Raw genomic sequence first — 23,474 nt, forward strand, 5'->3', positions numbered from 1 at the left:
AAAATAAAAATGTGGCTCATCAGTCCTTTATAGCAGAAAGAGGACAGTTTAATAGGGCTTAATCAATACTTTCTGCCTCCAGCTGTGTAACAACAGCAATGTAAATAGGTCAAATGAGAGTGAGGCTATTTAATCGGACAAAACTGCAGGATCAGGCCCTTAAGTTTAAGCAGCCAAACACATCTCCAAAACATTGCAGTCATTCCTGAAGAGAAGATAGTTCTTAAATAAAAACACAACCCTGTAGGAGCAGCTGCTAAGAGATTCCTACAAGATATCTGATGGTCAAGTCTTCAAATAATGAGATTTTTACATGGGAGGAGAGTAGCTGTTTCGGTGGATACCCTCCCACACTTCCTAATGTCTTCTCTTCAAATACGTCAAAACAATGTCTGGAATAATTCTTCAAAAATGAGATTGGACTCATTAATTTTGTGACACAGTTTGCTTGGGTAATCTTACTATATATTTTGGAGCATGCTACATGATTTCGTATACATTATGTCCCTGTAATATGTTTTACTATAAACTGACATAGATTGAATTTATTAAGAGAGAAATGGTAAATATGGGAAGAAGCATACTGCAATGGGAAATACATTTCTAAAGAGAAATCTTTCTTCAGAAACAAACAGAAAAAATATTTTAAGTGTTTGAACACATCATAAGTAACCTGACAGAAGAAAAAGAGATCTTCATCGAAAATCAAGTTTTTAGGCTTCAAACGTAATATTTAAATGGGAAGATTTTGGAATGAAGCAGATTATGATTAAAATGTTTTCAAATTGACTTTGTAAGAATATGTCTGAAATAATCTAAACAGTTTAATAGCGGTAATCCCACTAAACACCATTCAAATGCCATGCAGGGATAGATACCAGGTCTATCTAGTACTAACTGGATTTAACTATAAATCCTGAAATGTTTCAATATTCTTTCTCCACATGAAGCAATACTGACAATGCTGATGGACCAAATCACAGGATACTGATTGCCAGTGGAAGACAGCAAATTCTAATCTGTCTATTCCACTAACAAAAAAGATAAATGGACACAGAGGATCATATATGAAGAATAAGAAAGAGATAAATCTAGTCCTCTGAAATCAAATAAAATGACCAAGACAGGAAATGTTTTACAGCTTTTTCTCCAGTTGAAGCAGAAACCCAGCTGGCTATATTATACATAGAAGAAATAAGGGCATGAGCAAAATTTTGACAAGTGGGTTGATGGAATAAGATTGGATTTCCACAAAGCATTCAGAACAGATGAATTTTTTGATGAGTTTGCAGAACAGCCTGATCTTTAAAAGCCTTGTCAGAATGCCAAACTGGGATGATCACCCACTGAAAAAAACTTTCCAGGATATGGTACTATACACACTGAGAACAAAATAGTTCCAAAAAGATTTTCATTAATTTAGCCAGAACGAAGTTAATAATCCATGACACAAATGTTTCTTTCTTTACTAGCTTGTTAAAAACACTAAATTCTCCCATAAAAAGAATATACAGCTAGAGGCTGACAGAGATTAGCTTATTCTTCTTCAAAGTCATTAAATAAATAATTAACTAACAATAGCTGCTAAGTTACCTTGACAACAAAGAATTATTAATATGAGATTGCCCAAGGGAGAATGAACCAGGGATTTCCAAACTGTTGTGTTAATCAAACAACTTCAAAGCAACACAAGGACTCTGTGCCGGCAGGCGGTCACTGCCTCTGGTGGATTCATGCAGCCCAACACGGAGCTGGGAGCTACTGCAGCCTCTGGCAACAGGGGAAATTTCGTTATGTACTTCTGTATAGCAAAAGGTCAAAGCTATTTTTTAAGCAAGAAAAAGGAAATAGAAGATTGGAAGTACCTGAATTGCAGGACCATTAATAACATGTCAGTCATACTTGGAAATTAATATGAGCTGTATGCCCACAAGGTGTTTCGTAAGAAGTTTTGTCAAAGCCTATGAAAAAAATGCAGCTACAGAATGCTTCAGATGTAACTGCACATGCTAAAAACGTCCTATATTCAATCTGTAGAAACCTAAGCATAACATAAGAGATACTGGGGGCATCTAATTTGGGAGATCTCAAATGTGTCCTTCACTTTTCATGATATTTCATTCCAGTGTGGCTGAACATGACAGTTATGGAATCAATTTCCAAAAGGTGAACTTTGTAACTCTGTACTACTTTATATCTCTTTCTGGTTTCTATGTTTGTAGAGAAGGATCTAATAGGCAAATCGTAACATTACTGTTCCATTCTCCTAAAGACAGTTTCTAAGATGGTATAATATTTCTGGAAGACAGAAACTGAGAATGCTTTGCTTCTCAAAATCCACATTTAGGAATCAGCAGGAAGAAGGTCCTTCCTAAAGCATCCTTGTCAGTGAAATTTAGTAACAGGGCACAAGGTTGTTCATGCTAGCAAACCAGTTATTGTTTTAGCAAATAAGAACTTGCTCAGAGATGTCTACCAGAGCCCTTCAGATGAACCTCTGAATTAGATTACGCATAAACCAGCATAGACAACACTACTCAAAATCCTGCTGTAAAGTAAGATTTTTCACCAATAAGTGATTTGTTGGTGCAGGATAGATAGCTTTTTCAACATACCAGAAATTGCTTCAGTTTTCTGACATGAGTGGCCTTTGGTCTCATTACAGAGTACCTCAGAGTTACTTACAAAAATCAAAAGTGTCTTTTCTTTCTAAGCCAAGAGATAAAAATAAATTTTCTCCTGTGTAGAAAGAACAGACCAGTGCCCAGAACTACAGTCCATGTGATCGGCATTTCCCAAACTTTACCACCGCTATGACAGAACCTTGAGTCAGCAAAGGTTCTCTTCAAGGAGGACACATCCATACCCCTCCCTCAGAGGACTTCAGACTTTGCATCTGCAAATTTTTAGCAGGGCACAAATAAGTAAAACAAACATCCTCATCCATGTTCCTTGGAAAATCTTGACCTCCTACTTCTTTTCTAGATAATCACCCTACCTCTTCTGGTCTCCCATAAGCCTCATACCTTGCTCTTTAGAAGCTCTTCCAAGCCAGCACATGAGTTCCCTCTGGAAGGACCCCTCACCCCATACCACCTTCCTCATGAGGCTGCAGCAGCCCAAATGGCCAACATCCCACTCCCCACAGCCTAACCAAGCCCTTTCTAGCCTCACTCCAACACACAGTACCCATGATTGCCAACTCACAGGCTCAACCACTGTCTTCACTCAGTCCATCATAGTGTAAAACTAAATATGGAATAAATAGGTTCTAATCAAGTTTATATTCTCGGTCTCACTAAAGCTTTTAGTTGTATCCAACAGCTTCAACAGTGATAACAAATGAGATTCTTAACCATGTCTAAAGTAAACCAGAAACACATGGAGTCCCACTGAAAGCACAAGATGTATGTTTCTGAATTTTTGGGCTATCCTTGGAAATAACACCTAAAATTATATTTAAATTACTGCAAGAAAAAAACAGAATCTGATAATCTTGAGATGTTGCTTATACCAGAGAGAAATCCGTTTCCAAAATCTGGAACTTGAACTAGTAGTGCATGTTTCACTCGCTCAGACAATTATCAGCTGCTAGAGACTTCTGAGACTATTGAAATGGGACAGATTGAATACATCAGCTGGATTCAGTCAATTTAACTAAATATTAAATGCTCCACAGCCCAATACCTATCAGAGTTCTGATATCCTCACAGATTAACTCTTTCACAACAATGTCTAATGGGCATAAATATAATAAGCAAGCAGTAACACAAGACTGTAATAGGACGTGGTTTTTTTTTTTCCTTTTTTCTCTTAAGAGAATGAATTATGCAAAATCAGCTCTGATTTAGTGCAACAGCTTGCTCATACTTCATAAACATAACATCACATTTAAAGCACTAAGTTCTAGGAAGTAAAATAAATAATAAAATCAGGAAAAGCTGATCGAAGGTTACATGCTCAGATTTATCTGTACTCATTTTATCCTTCTTCTGAGGCAATACAGTCACAGAAAACTATTTCATGTCAAATTCCTAAGATGGACTTTTCTGGTGGGCACAGCTACTGACCTGCAGCATCTGAAGATAACCTTCCTGTGGATCGCACAGCAGGGATGATATTCGGTGGTTGTTCCTCATGCACCTCTGATTGTTGTCCCTTGAGAGAGGGAAAATTTGCCGGATAACTGTCATCCTCCCCAGAGCACTATGTACCAACTCTAATATTTCATTATCAGTGATTTCCTGTGAATGGAGATACAGTCTTTTAAAAGCATATAATTGTCCAGACATTTCATATATTTCTTACATTATTGGATAAATGTTTTTAAAAAGACAATAGAAGAAAAAAGTTACAGACATACATGCTTAGTCTAGGCCAAATGTTCTTATTTTGTATTTAATAACAACAATGGTATTTTTTATGCATCATCTGAAACAAAACAGTTTAACACAGGACCATCTGTCTTGGCAATACTAACATACTGCAGAGATAGTTCCTCATAGAAAAGCACCAACACGGTCTCAATAGGTTTCCAAGTAAAAAACAAGAGCCTTCAAACCAGATTTATATAGAAAGGGTTTCAGTTTAACAGAATAGAATAGAATAATATTCACTACATCCTCAGAACAAAAGAACAAATAAAAAATGTAACTATCTTTAGGAAATATGTCCGTTACAACTGAGAGCAACACTACAAGAAAGTACTTTTCCCATAAGAACAGCAGATTATTTCTCAAGACTAATCTTGATAATGACTCAAGGCACTCTTTCGAGGTTATCTGTATTAGGAAATAAAATATTAGGAGAAACTTCATGGAAAGGATTGACACAATTAGAACTGCAAGTTTCTGCACACAGAATAATTTAGGATAAGATATAAGGAGACTCCAAGTACAGGCTGCTCTTCTTTTCTTTGTGCTGTCTAAAGATTCTTTGCACCCACATCCCAGCCTCCTAATCCATCCTGGGCCAGGCCCTGCATCTGCTGCCCTTATATCACAACTGAAGCCAACTCAACTCTATGCTTTATGTATTTTGTATCTAAGAAAAAGCCCCAGAACCAAAACTTTGTTGTTTTTTTTTTATCCCTAGGATAAATATTTTGAAAATCACAGTCTTAGCTGATCCTGAAACCAAAACAGCAGAACAGCTTGAGATGGTTGTTTCCCACCAGGAGTTCATGGTGGGGAAGGACAGGCAGTAGCACTGCTGGCTGCATTCATCCCCAGGCACCTCCTCCACAGGGAGCAGCTTTGCATCCCAGCTCCTCACCACTGCTACCAGCAGCATCTGCAACCCATATCAGTCCAGCTCCAGCACAGGTTGGCTGTACCAGCTGCACAGCTGGGCCAACCCGTTGCACAGCCTGCAGAGGGCTGCTCAGCCCTTTACAGGGTAGGGGGCTGCAAATAACTCGTGTTGTACCTACTCAGTCAACAGGCCTCACACCTTGTGTTGTGTCATCAGCAGAAATGAATACGGCCCCGTCTTTTTAATATTCAAGAAAAAAAATACTTTGTTTTCTTGTCATTTTTTCTGTCAAGCTGTGACTGAAATGACCATGGGGTTATTATAATTACTTGTTACAGTTGACTAGTACTGTAGCTTTGGCTCGACTTAGTTCATCTTTGCCAATTTCCCATCATTTTTTAGGAACAAGAATTTTTAACTTTGCAGAAGGTGAAATTCATTGCATTAACAACAGACCAACTGGTGTGGCGTGAAAACAGAAAATCAAAAAATAAATATATTCTTATAGAAGCCAAAGATTTTGAGGATTAATAGAAAATGCTTGGTAGCACCTGTTGCCCAGCAGGGAGACACTGGAAGAGACCCACAATCTCTACAGATCCCTCCACACTGCTGCCTTGGATTTCTCTTCTCTTGGGCTCAGGGGTATTAAAGCCCCACAGCATGTATAATCTGCAGTCTGAACAATACTATGGGATACCTTTAACTCATAACCCTTAGAATGTGTCTCTTGCAGGCAAACTCAAACTAAGTGGCTGGAAACAGAATAAAAGATCACAAATCATCCAGACTTTCAGTTCACCACACACATTTTGTGTCCTCCCCGAGTGATGCAGAACTTTTCAAAGACGTCTCATAACCTGTGTCAAAATGCTTGACCTGAGACACATAAGCCTATACATAGCAGATCAGAACTGCTTTCCCCAGGGGATTTCCAGAGGTAAGGTAGTGGAGGAAATCAACTATGTTAGACACATTAACTCAGTTTCTTCCTGCTCAACTATAGGCACCAAGTGAGTCCTGAATGTAAAATCATAGTTACTGCACAGCCAAAGAAGAAAAACAGGAGCCTCTGAAGGGAAATTCAGAACCTAAATTAGACTAAATCTGACTCTGAAAGTGCCACCTTTTTCTGTGGGGAAAACTGACAGTATATAAAATACTTCAGTGTCTCAGTTCAATATGTAACAACAAGCAGAACAAAGCTCCTGGTTTTTCTTTTAGCTAAATGGACACTCATGCCAACAAATGATCCATTCCTTTTATAAACAAAATTCCTTTTTAGAAATGTAAAAGCACAGAATAAAAAGTTGTTCTTGGAAGTGCTGGGAACAAAAGGTCTATGTCTGCATTTTTGAGCTGGTGCTCTAAAAGCCAAAGGCAACTATGGGCTTTTCTATGCCAATTCACAGGGTGGTACAGCCACAGGCAGCATTGCAGGGCACCTCAGGCAGGTTCAGGGGTAGAACAGAGTGGCTGAGTTCCTGAATTGCAGAAAAGAGCAGGTCACCAGCATCCCCCACTGGAGCAGCCCGGCTGCAGCTTCCCTGGCCAGGGGACTGCACCTCTTCCTCCTGCCTGGCATGGACATTCCAGAAAACTCATGGTCCTGGCTTAGTAGCATGTGAAACCTTAAATGTCACATGCAGAAAGATCACCTGTGTTCTGACTGTGATAAATACAGAAGAGGAAAAAAAAAAAAAAAGCCCAAAAGAGGAAAAATAAGTATACGTGAAGTGGATTCTTACTTTTACACCTATCAAAATAACAGCACATATCCAAAAAATAGTTCTAAGCCTTAGAGTTACAGAGGAAAAAACATTTCACACTGATCTTACAATTAAAGTCTGTTAATCTAGTTATTTGTTTTAAAGTAGCATGTTTTCTTTCCTGTACATGGTATGAATAGCTTCTTTACACTGTGAAACTGACAACTAAAGAGATAATTTAGGTTGGTCCTAGAGTGGTTTGTTTCATTTTTTTTAAACAAGTGTATCCCAAATTTCCAATCTTGTTCTTGGATCACTACACGGAACAAGCCAGCACACAGTAGTTGCACTCATACCATGATTGAATGATGTATTCTAAGTAGAGCTTATCAGCTGTTTTGGCCATGCAAGCATTCCTTGCAAAATTCCATATCACATGCCCACTTTTTGGCTTTTGTGATCGTATGATGTTACTACTGCAACATGGGGTAAATCTTTAGTTAATATAGATGAATATGCTTTAAAGAAGGTTAAAGAGCCTAACTCTCTGTTGCTTGGCACCTTCAATAGCAGTTTGCACTTAGGACTGTAAACACTGAATTTCTTGAATGAGGGTAGAGAGAGATCACCCAGGGATAAAAGATGTTATCTAAGTGTTCTTATCCTGGACTTTTCCTTTACTAAGGGAAAGAATTTGACTATTCCAAATATTTCAGGGACCACTTAAATATTTGGGTAGGCAGACATCAGTGTAATACTGACTATTCATGCAGGCTTGCAGTAGTTCTCACCACCCAGCTCAAGACCCAAGGAGTACTTTAAGTGCTGTGTTTTCTATTCGTGTGTCGTATTAATGGCAAAGTTTACTCTCCAAAAAATTGTGGCATTCATTTATCTGTTTATTTGCACAGAAATATTGGTCATTTGGGGAATTCATTTATCTATTTATTTATCTGCACACAAAGAACTTCAGTCAGTTTGTATTACCTAGCCGTATTGCTCAGGGGAATATTTAAATCAGCTCTAGTTGTGCTCAACTATCATAACACAAATTGCAAAATGAGACAATTATGTTTCACATTACAATCTCTATTTTCCTAGAGGTAATGACAGAAAATTATAAATTTTAATGACATTAATAATTTAAAGAGCCAAAAGAGATTTCCAGAAAGCTCATCCCTAAGAAAACTGGAGGATTAAACTGAATGGCAATGAGGACAAGGACATTCATGGAGACAAGCAACAGATTCATGTGGAATTTTTGCATTAGGATTGATAGTGTTTGTTAGGTTATTCTAATTCCCCTTAATGCACTATGTACATCTATAAAGGGACACTTGTTCACCTGCTGAAAATCCAGAAAACATTCTACAATTACCTGCTTTTTAAAAACATTCATGACGGCTTACCCTGTAGATCAATTTATTCAACCAACAATATGCTGGCTTCTCTGCATCCCACATGAGCAGGCACACAGATGCATATGTATACATATATATAGGTTAATCCTTGCAGGCAAGGGCACAATCTATTTTCCATTGCACAGAAAACATTCTAGTATGAGTCTGCATGGCCACCTGTCCAAATCCCATCTTCATTGCCCTCCCACACATCCAACACTCTGTCACTTCTCTTCCTTTTACCTGATGATCCTAAAAATTTCTACAGCAATGTACTCATAATTTAGTTGAATTAGGTCTATTTCTAGATGTAAGGACTCTGCACTCGTTGTCCCAAAGTGTTTCTCAGATCAGAGCAAGTGCCTATACAGTAAAATATCCTCTGATTTAACAGAATACTATTCCATACTAAAAAGCAATTTCCTAAGGAAAAAAAATAATCACACAAAATGACAGTTATCAAAAGCTGGACAAACAAAAAAAAAATCACCCTTGATTTTAATGTGGATTTCACTGATAAAACAACTCAAAGCTCATTTAATCTTATTCCTACCTAAGACCATTTCTATGTAATTCAATAACATTAGAATTAGGTCAGTTTTGAACCCTACGAATTTCTGTGAGCAGGATGCAGGTACACATGAAGTGCAGCTTCTTGCACATGTGTACCCTCAAGCAAATTCTGCTGGGTTTGCATGACAAGGTTACGGGGTGGCTTCTGTGAGAAGCTGCTAGAAGCTTCCCCCACATCCAACATATGTAAGAAAAGGATACGTTCTTTGGAAAATAAATAAATAAAAATTGTGTAGTGATGAAGACAGCAGACAAAAGAAGAGAAGCAAGATTTCTTCAGGAGAGTAGTAAATATAAAGGACCTGCAGTAAAACTGCAGGGGAAGCGTAAAAGATTTATTAACTTGTTATCAGAGTAAACACAAGCATCATTACACAGAATGATGCTTAAAAACAAACAAACAAAGAAACTTTTAGCACTTCCATATGTACAGAAACTCTGAGAAAAATTGTAGTCTATCAGATAGGCCTGGTTCTACCTCAGTAAAAATGAAGCCATAACAATGTGCATAGGTTCATGGGTATAATTGTTGATCATTCAAAGTGCATATAACATAGAAATTTCTAAAAAAAAGGAAAAAGAATTTCCAAACAGAAGTGAATAACAAACACTGTGTTCATAAGGGATTTTTCTTCCAAATTCATAAGTTTCCCCAAGGTTACTCTACAAGCCCTGTACTAGGAGAACACTGTTCATCATGTATTTTCTAACACCTTCCTACATGCTACCCCTGGGGAAAAACTAGTTTGCAGAGATAGCCTTTATCTGATAATTACTATTCTATTTTCTGCTGATTTTTCTCAACCTTTGAAAAATATTTCATAGAGGAAAGTAAGAAACAAGTGCCCAGATGACAGCTGAGAAGCTGTTTGACTCTCAAACCAAGAAATATACAGATATACTGGGCATGCCTGACATAGTGAAAGGAAAGAAAACAACTATTGACAGGAGCAAAGGAGCTGTGGGATAGAAGTGGAAAGTAGGAAATATGTCACACCAGGAGAGAGGCGATGGGACAATTTCTCTTCTCTCATATAACAAACTGCCTCCTACAGACAGCAAAACAGTGATGAAGAGAGCCTTACAAAAACAGCAGAAATAAGAGAATTGAGCCAGAATCCAGAAAAGGATTAACAGAAATGTGTTTTGAGTGAATGCTCTGAAAGAGGAAAATAAAGAGCATAATAATATTTTTCTGTATTTAGTTCTGACTGATCACCCAGGTTGAATTTGGGACATTATTATTGATCACCTAAAGATCTAGAAATTAATCTGCTGACAGCACCACCAGCATCATTTGGAAAGTGTCATCTGTCCAAAAAGGAAGAATAAGGTCAACTGCTCTCTAAAAGTTTTGACCCACATTCAAGTGATGTGTATAACATATCTCAACATGGCTCAGAGCTCTGCAAGTCCCTTAGCACTCTAACTTTCTAAGGCTCCTCACCACTGATGGAATTTGTCCTCTTCCAAATCTTTTTATCGCTTCTCCTGCAGAAATTACAAGACCTTTTCTTCCTACTTCACTTCTCCCTCCTCCTTCAATGTGGAGGCTTTCTTCTGACAACTATTATCATAGTTGGGAAGAATTTAACCAAATGCTTTACACATCTGCAATTGCTCTAGCAGTTTCTCTGTGCTTACTGCCTCCAGCTTTTCCAAACCAAGATCTTTTATGTGGATTGAAAAGAGAAAATAACCAAAGGCATGCTTTTCTGGATGTTAAATGTGGTTTAGTTTTATTTTTCAATTAAAGTTTACAAGAATATCAGCTGTCTTCTAACTTTATCTCCCTACGGATTTGGAATCTGTATAATACTCTATTTGTATAGCTTCATCCAATTTATTTCAGATTTCCTATTGAAAACCAATTTTCACCAACAGTAAATTGGTCCCTGACTTTTTTTAAAAAAAATGTATTTATGGTTAACATTGTACATCAGAAGCAAAATAAAGCTATTGATAATTTTTCACAAGCTCTGGTTATCAAGCTCAGGTTAGTACAAGAAAATCAACTGGCTTACTACATTCTATCAATAAAAAAAGCACCTTTGATTTTGGCAAGAGCCACTACCAATACAAGTTACCTTTCTGCTATCCACCCTGCAGTGTTGTAGAAGAGGTTATATGGTTGATTTTTTTCATCTGTTTTTAAACAGAGTAACTATTAATAACAGCACAAGCTTTCTTAGTGATAAAGAAAAGAGCACCTTAGAGCCCAGGTACCCTGCATAGTATGAAACTATATGTTGAATCATGCAATAGATACAGGCACCCTCTTTGCAGTTCCAAGTAAACACACACATACACTGGAAACTGTGCTAATAGATCTACCAGAACACTCAAGGATATGATTCCCCCTGCCTTTACGAAGCTTAATTCTGGAAACTGTACTGTAGTTCATAGAAAAATGCAATGAAATAATGCATGACACTGTTATTTTGAAAAATAATGTATTGTTTTGTTAGAAAGAACTCCTTTATTTAAGTGTCCTGCCACAGCAAATATCCACAAGTTGGTACTTTTCTCCCCCATAGTACATTCCTTTCCTACAGAGCACCTGATAATTTAGACAGTAAGGAACCAATGTAATGAAATTTCCACTAGTTCTCCCCACTATTCCCATGGTTCCAGCTTGAGAATTTAGAAGTCAATATTATTTGAATCTCAGGATTTGTTATTCCATATGGTACAGCATGTGGTATTTCTAAGACTGAAAATTCAAGGTAATAAGAAGTCATTTTGTGTTAATAACAAATATCCCTGATCTGATGCACGTTAATCTGAATCAATGAGAATCAATTCAATGGAAAAGCAACAGATGAAAACTCTAGTCAAGTAGAAGCTGTAACCTTTAGTTTTGAGACTTAATTTTTACACATTGTAATTAAACCTATTTTTAAATCACTGAAAGTGCCAGTAATTCATTACTAGGCATATTTCTATCAAAACTACATGCAATTCCAAGATACTTCTTCATTTCAAATGATTGATATCAAGTAATATGATGCTATGTTCATCCCTGGCTAAGTCAAACCACTGAGGCTACCCCAAGTGTGGATTTGGCTGAGAGTATCTAGTCAAACGCAATCACTCTAGCTTGCCCAGTAGTAGACAGAGAAGGATGGAGTTCTACGCTGATTGGAAATCAAATATGAGTCACAGTTCCCAGAAATTTCATGTTTGTCAGCAAAAGTATTAAGTGATTCAATGTGAAGTATATGCAGTGACTATTTTTACAAAGTGCCACTGCCATACCCCTAGTAAAAAAAGATATGTGGAAAGACCTAGAACAGAAGGTGCAGATCAGAAAATTCTCAGTGGTGTTCATAACACAGTTGTGTTTGTCTTTCCAAACTGAGATCTGAAAATATTTAGCAGGCTTCTATAATGTGAGTAGGAAAAATAAAGAATAAAAATACAATATCAGAACCAGGTCTGAAGACAGAGAGATGGCGAGATGGAAGAAAGTAACCAAGGAAGTTGTTCCTGTTCATTATTATCATATTTAGATCATTAACTATTTCCCAATACTCAATGCAATTTCTACTGCAGAAGATTAAATTGCATTTCCTTTATCTTTCTAGAGTGAACATGTGATCGTGTTCTTCTTCTAATTATATCTGTTCTTCTGCTATACCTTTGCTCTGTCTGCTGAGTTTCATAGGAGATAAAGCTAATTCTTTCCACCTTTCCTCATGGGTCATATTTTACTGAGCTTTCATCATACTAGGTGCTCTGCTCTGGATTTTCAAAACTGTTCTGCACATTCTTGTTTCTTTTTTTTTTAAAGTGTCTTGCCCAAAACTTGCAATACTGTTCCAACAAGGCCAAACTGATGTCAAGCAGTGCAAAATAATTGCCCCCCTTATCTTACAAAGCATGATTCCAGTAACATACCTGAGGACTAGGTTTGCTTGTCTTGCAAGATCACAACAATTTGATTAATATTCTGTTCGTTATCCACAAGGATTCTAAGTTGCTGCTGCAGATGATCACCAGCTATATGTCATTTTGTAGCCACACGCAAAATACTCTCTATATTGAATCTCATTTGGTGGAATGCCTTAGATTTATCTAAATAAACTGGAATTATTACAATGTTTTTAACAGTCTGGTTAAAATTAATAGTTTCTATAAAGCCAGCATCAAGTAAGTCAGTAAAAATATTAAAATTTCCTTTCTCCGTTAAGTGATCACCTTATTCTTTATCTTCTGCTATGCCTAAACTTCTATTGTTGCTTTTTATGACCGCTGGTATAAGTCATTTTGCACCTTAGCCTCATTTTATAATAATTTACTTGGTTACTCCTTTACACTACTCCTGAGCCCTTTTTTCAGCACTTTTTCTTTAGAATTCCTCTCAGATTTCAAGGTCTTCACAGATAACCAATTACAACCATAATGATATCTTATTACACTTTCATCTTCACAGAACTCTACAGTTCTTTTGCCATCCTTTACTCATCATATTATCTTTCCAAAAGCACTACAAGTTCCCTAAACTTGTGAAGTTGGACATTCTTTTTGCTAATGTCCATTATTCCTGTTCTCCTTTTCTCACTTCTTCCTCTTCTTCAAATAGTGCATGCCAACGTCTCATGATCCATTTCACACCAATTATCTTCCAACTTCCTTAGCCCATTCTTCCTTAGCCATAATGAAATCATAACTGACATCTGTCTGAACTTTTTAAATATGTAGGGATAACATTGTCAATCACAGGAAATTGTGAAGACTTATCTATGTCCCAATAACAAATTTTCAACTGTCAGGGAAATTAAAATCATCCATTATTTCAATTTCCTGTCTTTGAGGTATTTTTGTCAAAAATGCACTTTCAAAAAGTCTTCCTCAATGTATTTCTATGCCACTAGTCAAAAGTTTGAACTTCACTCATCCTTAGCTTCAGAGCGAGTATGTACAGTTTGAACATGTAACACTACATTGTCTTCTCTTCACCCCAACCTGTCCTTCACAAAAAATTATCTCCTATTTCAACCAGTAACCTTGTGCTTTGTCTTACCGTGTCCTACAACCTCCAGTTAAACTTCTGAGAAGTGATGAAAGTTTGTTGAAAAAATAAATTAAAGGAAAGATGTGATAATGGTGAAACAACGCTTTTGAATTATCAGTCAAATTCAGTACCCATTCCCTTTCCATGAAGAGTAGTTGACTGCTTTGTGTACTTTACTGATTTAAATGTAAGAATATTGAATGTTTAGAAACTTGGAAATAGAATTAAGTGCATTGATCCTGCCCAGATGCAGGACTCTACACTTCCCCTTGTTAAATTTCATCAGGTTATTCCCCGCCCAACTCTCCAGCTTGTCCAGGTCCCGCTGGATGGCAGCACAGCCTTCTGGTGTGTCAGCCACTCCTCCCAGCTTAGTGTCATCAGCAAACTTGCTGATAGTACACTCTATTCCTTCATCTAAATCGTTAACGAATATATTGAATAATACTGGCCCCAGTACTGACCCCTGAGGCACTCCACTAGATACTGGCCTCCAACTAGACTCCGCACCATTGACTACCACTTACTTGTCTAGACCACACTCCTTCTCTGGAGACATTCAAAACCCGCCTGGACATGTTCCTGTGCGACCTCACCTAGGCGTTCCTGCTCCAGCAGGGGGATTGGACTAGATGATCTTTTGAGGTCCCTTCCAATCCCAAACATACTGTGATACTGTGATACTGTAATATGAATGAAAAAAATACTGTGCTTAATTTGAATATTTTTTTCTCCAAATTCCAGTTTTACAGAACTTGTCTTTAAATCTTTTTCTCTCTCCTTAAATGGAGAAAATTTCAAAACCATGAAATGTCCCAGAAAAAGGAAAACATAGTTTCTAGTGCTATTTATACTCCCAGACATACTGCTACTGCTAACAAAAAAAAAGCAGACACAGACTCCTATAGCATTGCTCCTAGTACAACTACATACAAATTCAGTTTCAAGTATTGCTCTTGTGCCTCTCTCACAGACATTTGCCCTGGGCAATGCACAGCATTTTCTCTGAGCAGGCAGAAGAAGAGAAGGGGAGAATGAAAAATGTCAGGAGGAACCAACAGAGATGCTTGATGTCAGGCACCAAAGACAAGGAAATGTAAGACAAAAATAAAAATAAGGAAGAAAAACAAGGAAAAAAAAAAAAAAAAAAGACAGGACATAAGAACCCAAAAGTGAGGGGTGGGGGGAGCATATACAACTGTGCCAGTCATGCCATAAGAACTAGCACACATCTATCAAAGCTGGTAGGTCATTTCATCAACACTTGAAGGCATAAACAGCAAAGATACAAGCAAAATACCATATATTTTCTAATAGCTCTTCTTTAGGTTCAAAATTGCTGGTTGTTGGCAACTCCCAACACAGTCCATGGTAATAAATTGTTTTGGACTATTCCAGAGACAAAGCTAAGCATGGACCAGTCATTGTTCTGAAGAGCTGTTTGCTGTTGCAAAGATTTATACAGAAATCATATATATTCTTGCTTTTAAAAATCTACTTGGCATGTAGAATTCAGATAGAAGAGTTACCTAAATGAATGCAAGGAATGATGTAGTATATCCAGATGAATAAAAGTGAAGATGATGAAATATACATCTAAAAGGGGAAGGGTGGTTAGAAGTACATTTCTTTTTTTTTCCCTCAAACCTTCACTACTTTTGACAGTTCTGCAAGTTTGAAACATAAAATGTCCAAAATGAGAAAAGTAGACGTACTTACAAATGTATATTTTTAAAACAGTAAGGATTGGTGGCTTTGGCTTCAAAGAGGACATTGCCTGCAAAGACCTATCCCTGTGTATTCTCTTACTCTGAAAGAGTTACCATGTAATGTTTCAGCCTTCCAACCCCATACAGTGAATCTACCTCCCAATTCACTAGCCTTTTTCTAAAGATGGCTGGGTCCTTTTACTCTACAAATAGCATCCAAATTGAACAAACACCTTAGCACAGAGACCTGGGTTACTGGAAGCAAGCAAATGCAGGATCTTGGGAGACAGTATAGCTCTGTACTTTAAGATCAACTCTTATATTCCACATTTGTTCATTTGTTGTGTAGTAGGATTAACAACCATACAGTTTTAGTCAGCTCATCACAAGCTTGGTGGTGTTGCTTGCCTAACAAAATTAAAGTGACAAAATCTGTTCAAACTCCAAAACTTAGCTCCTATCCTGTGGCACGGGACAGAAGCAGAAGGAAAAACAAAACAAAACAAAACAACCCAAATGTTTATTGGATTGTCAATACAGAGAGAGTAAAGTAGATTAAATTCCAGTAAGACAATAATATCATCCTCTACAGTCATTCTTACTATAGCAAGGTAAGTCCAAGGTTCAGATCCTCCTTGGCTTGACAAGAGGTGGGACACAGGACAGATTGTGAGAAGGTGCTCAAGATCAGTGTACCACAGTAGCCTAACCTGTACCAGGCCCTTAAATGTTTCCCTGAAGTGAGAAAGATCTAAAGAACCTGTTTACAATCCAACACACTTCATTCAAGGAATGTCAATGAAAATTGTCACTGTGTTCTTTTTTGACTGCTGCCCCTTCAGGCCAGTTAGCGCTGTACCTCTCTTTCCTTGAAAATGGGATCATTAGATCACAGAGACCACAAGGTGAACAGAAAAGTGTAGGATCCTCAGTCTCTCTGGGAGAAAAAAAGGACTGGCTAATTATTTGGTCCACTTACAGAATGGACTACATCTCTCTTGCTACTCATGTGGAACTACACAAAAAAAGAGCTGATTTGATTGTTAGGAATTACAAATTAATTGTATTCTGCAAATCACAGCACCAATGAACATCCAGTCAAGGAATAACATTTTCCATCAAGTACCCATACAGTTCTCACTGTTAGCAAATGGAAATATACACAAGGAAATCACAATCAGTCTGTTCTCTTGCTAGTGTGGGGGTACGCACACTACTAAGTGAAAAGCAAGCCCTAGGGAACTTCCATCTTTCTACAGATACATCCATGTGCATGCTTAACATATCTTCTTCACAGTAGTTTTAAGCACACAAAGACCAGCACTTTGCTGTTAAAAAAGGATAATCAAGACATTTCCTCCTCTCTTTACCTGCAAAGGGTTCTTCAAAATTTCATTAATGTGAAAAGATTCTGTAATTGTCTGTTTGAATTTAATAGCATTTTGAGATATTTATAAGTATGTACACTGCTATTTATCACTAAAAAGTTATACTTTAGATTTACATTTTTGTAGCATAGCTTCCCAACCCAGTGTCTAACCATAAAAGAGAAAAAATTAAAGTTCAGAAAATAAAAGCAGAAATGACACCCCGTGTGATGTATTTGAGTGCTGATGGTTTATTTGTGATGTTACAGATTCAGGCTTCATGACGTGAGTTTTAACATCTGAACAGTAACAGCAGCAATAACAAATCCACAAACACTCCCTCTCTATAAATGTTTAGGGAAATATCCACTGTATTATCTTTATGTGAACATAAACACTGACTCCCTGGGCATCTGGCTGATATTTTGTAGTGGGTCATTACTGCAGCTGACAAATCAGGAGGCACTTAAATGTAACAAGGACTAGAAAGAATTTAGAAAGCCTTTATAAGCAGAGATTTCACACACTTTCCCTAACCCCTATTTAAATACAGAGCCTTTCTAATGCCACACAATACAATTTATAGCTACTATTAAAAGTAGCCTATCCAAAATTATCAGCTAGGTGCAAAGAAAGAAATGAGAAATTAAAAAAGGAATTGGTTATTAAATTAGAGGCTATGCATTTATAATATAAAAATAAAACAGTAAGCACGGTTCTTTTTAACTTAGATATTTTACTATCTTTTAAGGAATCATTATTAAAACCAGAAATATATTCAATAGTGCCATTTATCCTGAACAATCAGTGATTTATAAATTATTATATGTGGTACAATTTTTCAAGCTTTCTATTCTTTTTAAATATGAGTCTCCACTGATTCCCATTAGGGCATCATGGTACTAAGGTAAAATAAATAATCACATTTAAATCTCTGCTATTCTGGAACTTGGCCAAAAGAGTAACATAATTCTGCACCAGAGAAAACCTGTGTGTCATGTAAATACATATTTGCACAAGCTAAGTCTGCAACGGGTCTCAGCACTCCTTTCTCTCCTGCTATCTGAGCGTGGGCTTTCACAGCAGAAAAGGGTGAGATTCTGGCAGGTACAGATGCATATATTTGAGGTTTCTTTTGAGATATTCTCTGTTTCCTAAATAGCCAATGAAATAGGGTCAGCATGAAGGTAAAAATAAAGTCTCCCAGCTGCTGCAAGGTATACTGGAAGCTTTATTTTGACCTTTGGTATTCAACCTATGCCAATTCAACTGAGACAGGCAAGCAATGACACCACAGAGTTTGTATTTTGTACCATTCAAAACGCAAATATGCTAAGTGTATATTCAGTTTGATGTGTCAAAACATATACAAAAAAAGGTGGTGATGAGTGAATATACAAAGCTCTGTTGCCTCTTTTGACTTTCTTACCTCATTTACATAGACCCAGTGACTATCCTTTGATGCAAGGTTGGTTTCCACAGCCTACAAAAAATAAAAAGAAATACAATAATAAAAATAAATAAAACATGTGAAACATATTCCAGACAGAACTTACATAAAAAGGTACTATAATGCTCATTTTGTTTGCTTTCATTGCTATTGACATTGTTTCAGTATAGCTCTTTTCATCTCTTCCACTGCTGCTTCATGGAATGGTATCTTATTGGTGGTAGTCACATTTTTCTGACTTCAGTATTTAAAGTACCCTGTACCCTGAAGAATTTCTGTACATGTACCACAAAAGCATATTGGTGCAGCATGGTACATCGACATGGTAAGGTACCCTATGATGGACAACTGCACACAGAACATGCAGTTCATGACATTTAACTCTGTATGATATATCTAATGCATCCAAGTAGTCCGGGGTTCCTGTCAATATGCCTCCCAAAATATAACGTCTCTGCCTCATTACACCTCTGATAGTTTAACTGTTAGTTAACCTATTTAATGAAAAACACCACTCTGAAGTTCATATGAGTCATCCTTTCTCCATATTTATATAAGACCCAAGAGAAAGTTATGGTTCGCATGAACACTTTTCTGACTTCCTGGTGTGGACTTGTATAATCACTACATATTATAACAAAAGGCCTATCTCACTGGACAGCTTCTGTACACATATAATCCTCAAGATTCACTAAGATGCTAAAATTAGGGAAGACTGCTAGCACAAACAGCACTACCAGTACTGAGGACTTCAGTGGAAGGATTGGGCAATATACATAGAGGTTTCTAACTGCCCCATCTTGTTTGACATAGATAAGCTCACTCCAAGATTCTATATAGTCTAATAAAGCAATAAAGCATCAAGAGGTGTACACTACAGTGATAATGACATTGCTAATGTCTTGCTCAACACATGGTTAAACAACTATTCTGGATTCATCTCACCTAATAAAACCGGACAGTCCCAGTGCTCACATGTATTTCAGGAGTCAGCTCATGACACAAAGTTTTCAATGTCCCTGCTTTCAGCCACTTTTTTCTTCTGTGCCAATATGACCTCATTCATTGAACAGATATTCTTATCTCTGTGTTATAAATGGCCCTATGAATCACTAAAATGAACCTGGTTTAAAAAAAACAAATACAGATTAACATAATGCTTCCAGTTACTGTTTTTTAACCTGGAAAATTTCTGCACCCTGTTCATTGTGTGTGGCCTCAAAAACAATTGCACCTGTACAGAGAGGCTCTGTAGACTGAGGCACTGGGCTGAGCAAGAACATCATCAACCACCTTCCCCTCCAGAACACATTTGCATAATAAGCCTCTCAGATATTTATCGTCAGATGGGATGAATCATCTTCTCTCATGACACTGACTATAGATGACTCGCTTAGAATAAACGCCCACGACTTATAAGGCTGCAATGAAATGACAAGGTATCCATCCTTAATATAGGCAAAGGGAGTACTGTTACCTGATCTTAGCAACAACAACAAACCAAGGACTGGCTAAGCAGCCAACACCAACATTTTTAACATGACTGTTAGTTTATAATGAAAAAATCCAAAAAACAAAAAACAATTATTTGTTTTAAAATTGTACTCATTTGTGCAGCCTCCACAAACCTAAAAGAAAACCGTGGGCACCACACATACCTCAACCTGTTTCTCATGTCCACAAGGTGAAATACTCCTTTAAAGAGACAAAAAACCGCAAAGAAGTCAAAAGAGAAAAATCAACACGGACAGGGCGCAGTATTTCTCATCATCGGCAGCAGCAGCATTATGGGAAATTAACTGCCCCTGGTGTCAGAGCAGATGAGAACCACTGGAGACAACACTTCTGACAAGATAATCATCTCCTAAGCATGCAGTGAAAAATTGTCTCCCTTGATAACTGTCTCCCTTGTGTTTCCTTTAAGCTGGCAGGAACATTAAACCGACCAGTTAATTGAGGAACTGCAGCTATTAGGAAAGCTAGCAGTAATGAAAGGGAGGGCAAAAACTTGTAGATTTTCAACTTATTCACCCCTCTGACATATTCAGACAAAGCCAAAATAGCCAGGTGCTGTAACATATAGAGCAAAAGCAAAGTGCTGCCAACATTAGCAAAGCAGAACTAAATAATGCTCAGGTGCAGACTTATTGCATTGGCTACATTTTGTGATTTATCCACCACAGTGAGCAATTTGTATGAATAAATGTTAAGTCTAGGGAGCCGCAAGAGCCAGGGAATTTGACATGAATTATTGTAACTCATTCTTGTGGGTTCACATATCTGGGCCAAAGTTTTTAAAATAAGATGCCTAAATTTAGGTTGCTAAGAGTTTATCTTTAGTCATCAGAGTGCTAGACCATCCAGCACTTCCTACAGAAGTCAATGACTCTGCACTCTAAAAGCTGGAAATGCATTTAGAAACATAACTGTAAGTAGGCAAGCTTAAATATCTATTAATGTCTGCTGTTTAGAGCTGGAACACACAGCATGAAGCATCATTCTAAACCCAGACATGCTGAGAAGAAGCAGATATTTCTTGCATTTTGTGCTTCAGATTTTGCACCATATTTACAGACTTGCTGTCCTAAAGAATCCTAAAATGAAGCATTGAAAGACACATCTGAAAGGTTTCAACCTTCTGACAGCACTGGTGTATTGGAGGTGTATCGCTGGAGGCTCTTGGAAGTTAAGCAGTGTGAAGAGCAAAGTCCTGTGACATTGCTATGATATCATAAGAAAATTTGTTCAAAATTTTCAGAATAAGAAAGAAATTACATATTTGTAACTTATGGATTTTTTTCTTCTTTAAAGAGGAAAAGGTATCAGCACTTGGGAGATTATAGTCACACATTTTAATTAGTTTTTAATTATTCAAGCTGTTCAAGATCTTGCTATTTGTTAAAGCTTGTGCCTCCATCCATTCAAAAAGAAAAAAAAAAAATAATTTAAGAAACATCCTGAAGGATTTATTACAGCCTATTCCATAAATGCACCCTATATTAAAGAAAGTAGGTTAGGAATTTGTGTGATCACTGGCTGAGGAAAAATTCTGCCATCTTTGGGGCAGGATTCATGTGCTGAAATATGTTATGGGGTTTTTCATGAAAAAGTTATTAATATAGCTGCAAAATATCCTAGTTCTTTATATACTTTACATGTACATAGGGTCTAGTTGACACTTGGGAGTAATACCTCACAGTATTTCTATCAAATAGAAAATCTGCTCTTGAGATCAACAATGCACTGGAAATTGAAGAACATGCATCTTTCCTTTATTTTCTCTTAAACTAAAAATACCTTCTACAAATCTGGAAAAAAAAGAGGGAATTTTGAGACTGTCCTTCCTCCTCCTCAACCACATTTCAATAGCCAAATGTTAAAATGCAGAACCAAAACAAGGGAATTATAATTCACTCAGCAGTCCACTACTAATGACAACATATAAATGATATTATGAGAATCATGCCAGACTAGGAAGAGGGGAAGAGGAACAGTGAATGTAGAAAACTGTTTATGATTTCTCAGTAGAAAGCATTGTCAATAAAAATGAAATAGGGAGACACTGAAAATCAAAATACAAGCATTAAGATTTCAAACTTCATACCAACAATGATAAAAGAAAAGAATAAGATGCTTCATGAAAAATGATCAAAGGTATTTTCATGCATAGGGCTTTGTTTACTTTTAAGTGTATAACTCAAAATAATTTAATGCCAATAATCCATGACAACATTATTTTATGGGAATACGGCGGAGTACAAATATTTAGGTTGCCTTTATGAATAAGTAACTTGGTTTATTATTTTATCTAATGGCAGTTGCAGGATTAAAAGAAGTTAGGAAAGTAAGCAACAAATACCACTATGTTCAGAAATAAAGTAATTCTGCAGGGAAAGAAAAAAAAATAAAAAAAGAGCAGAAAGAATCCTTTCCTGACCTTCTCAAAAAATTGGAAAACAAAAATATTTCCAAGGGTTTAATGGGTGGATAGTGATAAGGAACAGTCTTTCCCACAACACTCTTGCCAGGGTCAGTCCCTTGGCATTAACAGCTGCAAGCAGGATGTGGAGAAAGGAATACAGGTATGAGAGGCCACACAACTTAGGGAGATGCTGGTGGATGTTCAAACAGGCACAGGCAGATCGTGGTTCAGGACCAGCAGGATGTGCTGAAGAGTTTAGGCTTACATACATCTACATTATAGTTAAAAACCTGTTGTATGCTTACTGTGTACCCAGGGGGACAGGCAGGAGGAATGTCTGGAAGCCTTTTAACCAACCCTGGGATCCCATAAGGAAATGCCTTGCAGATGGCAAACACAGATGGTCCTGTTGTGTCTACATTTTTGGAAACAAGGGCTGATACCCTGAAATCCATGATATAAAAGAACCACCAGAGTGTTTTGTTAGAATGGATAACAAAGTAGTAAAACGTATTACTTGCACATCCTTTTCCTTAATGGTGAGGATAAAGAGCATCATAGTATTCCAAAAAAAAAAAAGGGAAGAGCAGGTACACAGTGAGGGCTCCATGGAGGCACTGGCAGACAGATCCACAGCTCTGGGAACCAGGCTCCATTACAAACTCCTCCTACGCAGCTGCCTTCCAGCTCGCAGCCCCACTGCAGAGCCCTGCCAGCCCCTCAGATGCTTACAGCAGAAAACCAAGCACAGGGCGAGCCAGCCAGTGCGTGACTGCAGGTGCCTGCGGGACACCCCAGCTCTTTTTAGAGACTGGGATGGTGGGAGATGAGGATAGGAAGTACTCAAGGTCAGCTTTCCTACTATGAAATAAGCAAAAGAAAAATAGATACAGATTAATCACAGGCAAATAACAAAAATCTCTGGTTCTTCTGAGTTCATTTGTCATCCTTCCCTTCATATTTCTAAAGCAACCAGCATGACAATGACAGATAAACCTCTTTTTTTCCTCTCTCTTTATTTTCTCTTAATTATTTAATTATTATAATTCTTAAGGAAGGTATAAGTAAAGAAGT

The 23,474-nt window shown here is 37.3% G+C and overlaps 1 protein-coding gene across 1 annotated transcript in view; it reads right to left on the reverse strand.

Annotated features, from left to right (window-relative positions):
* The window catches only part of GRID1 (glutamate ionotropic receptor delta type subunit 1), a gene marked incomplete at its 5' end in the record, with an annotated part of 523,307 nt that overhangs the window by 107,894 nt on the left and 391,939 nt on the right, over positions 1-23,474 (reverse strand). The window contains 2 exons of the mRNA XM_082052805.1: positions 4,071-4,244; positions 18,458-18,511. Coding sequence (XP_081908931.1) covers positions 4,071-4,244; positions 18,458-18,511 — 228 coding nt within the window. The remainder of the gene's footprint in view (positions 1-4,070; positions 4,245-18,457; positions 18,512-23,474) is intronic.

Source organism: Streptopelia decaocto (assembly GCF_964273445.1).
Source record: "Streptopelia decaocto genome assembly, chromosome: 5".
NCBI lineage: Eukaryota > Metazoa > Chordata > Aves > Columbiformes > Columbidae > Streptopelia > Streptopelia decaocto.